General features: G+C 38.5%; 1 protein-coding gene across 1 annotated transcript; it reads left to right on the top strand.

Moving 5' to 3' along the window:
* The first annotated feature begins 1815 nt into the window (after positions 1–1815).
* On the top strand, positions 1816–3884 carry LOC106653976. The gene is made up of 4 exons (XM_014373648.2): positions 1816–2719; positions 2876–3076; positions 3332–3540; positions 3594–3884. The coding sequence occupies exons 1-4, from the start codon at positions 2137–2139 to the stop codon at positions 3642–3644; spliced, it is 1044 nt and encodes a 347-aa protein (XP_014229134.1). The 5' UTR covers positions 1816–2136; the 3' UTR covers positions 3645–3884.
* Positions 3885–6419: the final 2535 nt, after the last annotated feature.

Genomic DNA, 6419 nt, shown 5'->3' with positions numbered 1-6419 from the left:
ACTAGGCACGCGTGCACATGCGTCCAGTGTGTGTACACGCGCGCAACACTCACACATCACGGGCTCGTGCACACAATGCTCGTATATGTATACGCGAACTTGATACATTCGCACACATACGTACACAGGGCAGGACCAATATATACTCGCACGCGCGTTTGTGTGAGTATTTGCTGATTACAGGCGTAGTTCGGAGCTCGTAATAATGCATAGTGTCGTTAATTAATCGAGGGAGAGAGAGAAAGAGAGAGAGAGAGAGAGTGGGTTTTAGGGGGGTAGGCGAGGGGTGTGTACAGAGAGAAAACTCGTTCGTTTGCGTGCGCGTGCGAGCGTGTGTGTACGTGCCTGTATGTAGGCCCAGACAGCTTTTTCGGTCTCGCTAGCTCGCGCGCGGAAGCAAGAGAGCTAGAGAAACTGCGAATCTATATGTATACAGCTCCAACCCTTTCTCACTCGCTGCCTTTAAATATGGGCACCGACTCGCTCTCTTGCTCTTGCTCTCTCTCTCTCTCTCTCTCTCTCGCGCGCGGCACCCTTTTAACTCGGCTGCGTAGGCGCATTATACCCGCGAGGAGAAAGACTCGACATACTACCACCACCACCACCACCATCACCGCAGTAGAGACAGAAGCAGCAGCTTCTTCTGGGCTCGCGAGCAACTATACGCAAAGAGCAGGTATAGGTATATGGAAGAGAGCACCTGTATACGTGTGTGTGTGTGTGTGTGTGCGGTATTAATGAATATTACGTACGAGCCCGAGCACGAATTTAATTGTTTTCCATGCGCAGCCGTAACTGTACGATTGTACCTTGCAGCTCTCTCTCATCTAGCTCCCAGAGCCAACTGGCAACAATTTTGTACATGCATAAAATCGAAAACAATATAAAATAAAACTTTAGATATGAATACAAAAAAATTAACGTATATCAATTTCCAATAAATAAATTTACAGTAATAAAAGAAAATCGATAAAAACCGCTACAAGATGTGTAACTGAATATTCATTTTTATTATTTACTCCCTTGGTTAGTTTATTCAATTATAAAGTTTTTTTCCCGACAATCCAAGGGGAACCCCACAGACAAGTTGAAACAGACAAGTCAACACAAATCAAAACACAAAAGCATTCACAAGACTCGTGTCAATTTTATTAAAACTCGATCTGTCACTTCTTCTTATATACAAAAAACTAGTCTCACAATCAACGTTTTGTCAGGCAGACTTTGACCTCTTCAGGATAAAAAAAAATAGTTCAACAGATAAAATTAATACATGTGGCCTGATATAGTAGCCACAAGTCAATGACAATGTGTAAATTCAAAAATATAATCCAACTCACATCGTGCACTTGTATGTACAAGAGCCCTAAAGTATTGCGGAGGCGCAGCGATTTTTGGAATGGAAGATTTTAATGCACCAGTTCTAGATTATTATTGAACAATGATTTTGATTAGTTTAGGATTCCTTGAAGACGTTTAATGCAATTTGATGCGATTTAAATGGATACTCAACTCGAACGTGATGTGTCTCTTTCCACTAGTACATAGTCGATTTGGTCAATATTTCTATTGGCCCACAATAGTTACACACGTAAGTTTATGATAATCTTTGATAATTTATTAATTTTTCATCTAAAATTAAATTCGATACTATTTTTGAAAAATTCAGAGTGAGGACTTCATGAATAAATTTAGTCATTACCTAAATTGATACTTTTAAGCAATTTTAAAACGTTTTTAAATATAAACTTTTTCGTACATTTATCTTATAAGTCAATGAAATTTTCGGCACTTTATACAAGTAGAAGATCTTGTCATTTCTCTCGTCAAACGCGAAATGTTTATGCACGTGTTTATAATCGAAGCTGTTAAATTCGGTTAGAAAGAGCGCCAATTCAGCCGTGTGCCATTGTTGTTATTGCCTGTACCTATATTATGTTATTCAAACGAGCTGCTTCTGCTTCAAATGGATACCGAAATCAACGACTTATTCTCGTTCTAAGCTCGGGCCTACTCGTATCTTCTATGTGCGCTTAAATAAGTGAATATCGCATCGTCCGCAATAATTGTGGTTTTCGCGTAAAAACAAAAAGAACAATCTTAAATCATTAGTGACTGTGCGCGTCGTGCTCGAGTATGGAAAACGATTTAGCCACGTTAACCCGCCAATTGAGTATCTTGAAAGGATTCGTGAAGTGGGACGACATGAGATCGCGATTCGCATTTTTCTGCACTTTCAATTCATTGATTAAAGATTGGAAGGCCCCGCACCCGAACCTTCTGGACGTCTTTACGCCCGAAGAGATCGAGAAGATTCTCAACTTTGCCGTGGACGACCCGGCCGGCGACGCGAAGCACAGAGAAAGATTCATCGAGTTCGTAGCCGCGACCGGCTACAAAGACGCGCTGCAGAAACGTGGCCGCCCGGTCCTGGACCGCACCACACCGCTGCATCGTTTGTTCCACAGCCGGCTCCCCGGCGACAAGGACCGAATGGCCCGTGCGCTCTTTCGGATATACGACAAAGTCAAGGTGAACTACGAGGAGACCCGTCACCTCGAGGACCAAATCGTCTCGCACTTTCACGTGGCCTGCTGCATCAGCGACAATGAAAGACCGATGACCTCGAAAAAAATTCATTTGGAACAAAAAAACAAAACTGATGAGACGGAGGATGATGGCGAGGGCGAGCCAAGTGCCGACATGCTCGAGGAGCAAGGTAAACTTGAGATGCAGAAAGAAAATTGAATGTTATTGTTATTTTTTGTCATACATTTCTCATTGTGTTATATCTGTTCTATTTTCCTCTCAAATTTCATTTTGTCTCAAATGTCATTTCGTACTCAAGTGTTAATCATAACCCAATTTTTTTCAGTCCCGGAATCATGCTCCAAAGTTGGAAAAAAAGCAGCTGAAATGGGAGTAAAATCTGGCAAGAAACGCCCGAGACCCGAAAAAAAATCCAATGAAAGACCGATGACCTCGAAAAAAATTCGTTTGGAACAAAAAAACAAAACCGATGGGACGGAGGATGATGGCGAGGGCGAGTCAAGTGCCGACATGCTCGAGGAGCAAGGTAAAATTGAGATGTAGAAAGAAAATTGAATGTTATTGTTATTTTTTGTCATACATTTCTCATCGCGTTATATCTGTTCTATTTTCCTCTCAAATTTGATTTTGTCTCGTTGTTTGTTTAAACACGGTCATTTACATATGTGCGTGTATTTATTTATGTACAACGAAGCTTGTTTCGATTTTCGGTCTCGCGCGCACGTTTCGTCGCATTTTTTATTTATTTAACTATAACAATATATATTTTTTGTTCTGATAGCTGAGACGGACGAAAAAGAAAATTTGGACGAGGCTTCACAAGAAAAAGAAAACAATCAAAATGAATTTAAAAGTAACAAGCGCAAAGACAGAGAAGAAATAAATGACACCGATGCTGATGAACAGAAACAAAAACGCTCCCGCAAATCCGCTGATATGAACGAGGAACTGCGAAAGAAGTTTGTGTCTTTTCACCGGGAGAAAAGAAAAGTAAGATATTTTTTTTAATTTTCTTCATCATTATAACAATATAATAATTTCAGGTAAAGCTTTATCCCGGTTATAATATTTACATTAATGCTGCCGAGCTATAATTTCTTAAGGATCAGTGGAGGAATAAACCAAGGCATCTTGCTAGGCAGCTTTTTTGCCTAATTATCGATCCATCAAATTTGAAAAAAATGACAGCGACTGGTCGAGCTGGAACTACCGAAATACCAAATGATGTTTTTAAGGCAGTATTTAGTAAGAAAATTTTGAAATCGTTTAAAAGGAGATCGATTTTGAAATCGTTTCTCTTCAATCTCGGCCAAAATATACATTTTTTTGTTGTATTTTCGAATTTATTATACTTTTAATAATCCCTTGCTAAAACTTCGTATGCAAATTCGAATTCTTGGTCGGTCAAAGTCAGGATTGAAAGTAAGAACTTATATGGCGTTTGATGTCAGTTGCCAACTTTAAACGCGTTTTTCTCGAAACCATGTTTTATGAGACGGGCCTGCAAGATATCTCAAAAACTACTGTGGATATCGATATGAATTTTTTTTCGTTACATTGACTAGATCTTAATCTATGACTTCACAATTCGCCAATCTTAATGTTTATTCAATAAACTTACAGTAAAAGCATCATGGACAAATTAAAAAAAAATTTTACCATATAATAACAAAACCAAAGTGAATTTAGTGTGCAGAAAGAATGACCCTCAAGATAATGTTAATCTTGCTGTTGAAGCCGTCATAAAAGGTAGTACCATCGCCGAAGATTCACGGACTTTCAAGGTACCTGAATCAACAATCTGAGCTTAAAAACCAGGAAAATATAAAAGCGACAGGTCAATACGTTCAGCAGTTATACTAAAACTGAAGAGGATGACATAGTGGGCTGGATTGTAACTCAACGTAAAAAAGGGCTTCCCATAACTAAAAAGCAGCTTCTTGACTGTGTTGAAGTTTCATGTCTCCGAATAAAGACGAAAAATCCTTTCCAAAACCATTTGAGAAACGTTATTTTTATTTATGAGGTGAAAATAATTTTAATACTATCGAAATCTGGCATTTGAACCTAAAAAAAAACCACCGTAGTACATGCGCAGAATTAGGTCATCCGCAGTAATAGATGCACAGTAATGCATGCATGTACCGCAGTAATACATGTATCCATTTTTATTTTTGAAAGTACTGTTTAATAATATTGAATTGAAATTAAAAAATTTTTAATATTTGAATTGTTTAGCCAAGATCCTGAATAATAACGTAAAAAAAAATTATTAGGCAAATCTTTTTACAACGTGTAATATCGAAGGTTGGAAAACAATTTAAAAAAAAACCGCAGTAACACCCACATTTACTCTACTTTAAATTTCATTACAATAGACTTAAAATTTCGATTATGACATTTGAAAATAGAAAATCTCATTTTTACCATTGCAACAAGAACTCACAACTTCTTCATGATACGTGATAAGTTTTCATGGTAGAGATTTGAAAATTTACTAGTTTGTATAAAGTCTATTATAATGAAATTTAAGTATGAATAAAAAACCTCGAGTTTATAGGGAAACGATGTCGCCAGGAGTACATTCATAACTGGTACACTGAATAAGCCACCCGGGTGTACAAAGTAGCGAAAACTTCTCGACTTCCTCGGGGAAAGTCGTCGCCGAGATTGTATTTATACCTAGTGCACTGAATAAGCCACCCGGGTGTACAAAGTAGCGAATACATCTCGACTTTCTCGGAGAAAGTCGTCGCCGTAGCTGTATTTGTACCTAGTGCACCGAATAAGCCACCCAGGTGCACAACATAGCGAAAACATCTCGATAAATTTATATTTCTGATGTGTGTATTAAAACTGGTTTTCATTTTTTCGAGTGAGTCTTTACTACTTTATGTTTTTTGTTTCGAGAAACGATCGTTCTTTTTCGAGATAGAAAGTGCTACAACGCTGCGCCGTGCGGGAAAATCTTAAAATCGACTTCCTGCACTCGATGATGAAAAAAACTATACGTAACTGAGGCGGTTGTCAATCTTGCACTCGCGTCAATTCAACCCTCTCTACGCTCGGGCTGCAAACTGACACTCTTGCAAGATAGACAACCCCCCGCCTCAGTTAAGTAATGTACTATTCGCTTAGTACTGCATAATAGTAATTTTCGATACAAGTGCCATAAGTAACACTTTTTGGCACGGCGTAGTTTAGGGCCCGAGCGCAGCGAGGGTCCTAATAGCTGGGCCGAAAAGTGTCCCCTATGGCCCGAGTATCGAACAACATTTTATAGTACTGTGCAAAGTTCACATTTATGCCCCCTTTTCCGAGCCATGAGTCGCACTTTCTGGTAGCGCGAAGTGAGGTTAGCGCACGAGCGTATGCGAGTGTGATGCGAACGCAGCGGTGCCAGAATGTGCGACTTATGCCACCGAAAAGCGTGCCGTAGATGTGAACTTATGCCACGCAGTGCTATAAATAACTATTTCTTTTGCTTACGTATAATATCGTTTGATTAAAAAAAAATTGACAGTGAAAGGTGTATTGATAGTTATGAACGCACGAGATTCAGATAAGACAATCAACAATCAAAATTTAGAAAAACGTCTATATGATTACAATGTAATTACTATATATTTAAAATAGTCCAAAAAAAACAGAACTTTTTATTATTTCATTGAAGAGATACACGAGCATATGACTGCGATAAGTTCGAGAAATTTATACAATATATCAATAAACAATCAATTTATTCATAAAAACTTTATAATCTTCTGATATGAGATTTGATACAATTGTGAATATTTATTATGGCAGTCCAATTGATTCTTATTTAGTACACCTTTTCGCACAATCACATGCAAAAACTTATGAGCGAA

This window comes from Trichogramma pretiosum, unplaced genomic scaffold (genome assembly GCF_000599845.2).
Source record: "Trichogramma pretiosum strain Unisexual culture from Peru unplaced genomic scaffold, Tpre_2.0 scaffold134, whole genome shotgun sequence".
Lineage (NCBI taxonomy): Eukaryota > Metazoa > Arthropoda > Insecta > Hymenoptera > Trichogrammatidae > Trichogramma > Trichogramma pretiosum.
The sequence above is the reverse complement of the archived record's forward strand: the minus strand, read 5'-3'. Positions and strand labels throughout refer to the sequence as shown.

Coding starts and splice junctions, on each gene's coding strand:
- LOC106653976 (XM_014373648.2), top strand. CDS start 2,137: ATGGAAAACGATTTAGCCACGTTAACCCGCCAATTGAGTATCTTGAAA. Junction 3,077..3,331: donor CGACATGCTCGAGGAGCAAG/GTAAAATTGAGA, acceptor TTGTTCTGATAG/CTGAGACGGACGAAAAAGAA. Junction 3,541..3,593: donor TTCACCGGGAGAAAAGAAAA/GTAAGATATTTT, acceptor TAATAATTTCAG/GTAAAGCTTTATCCCGGTTA.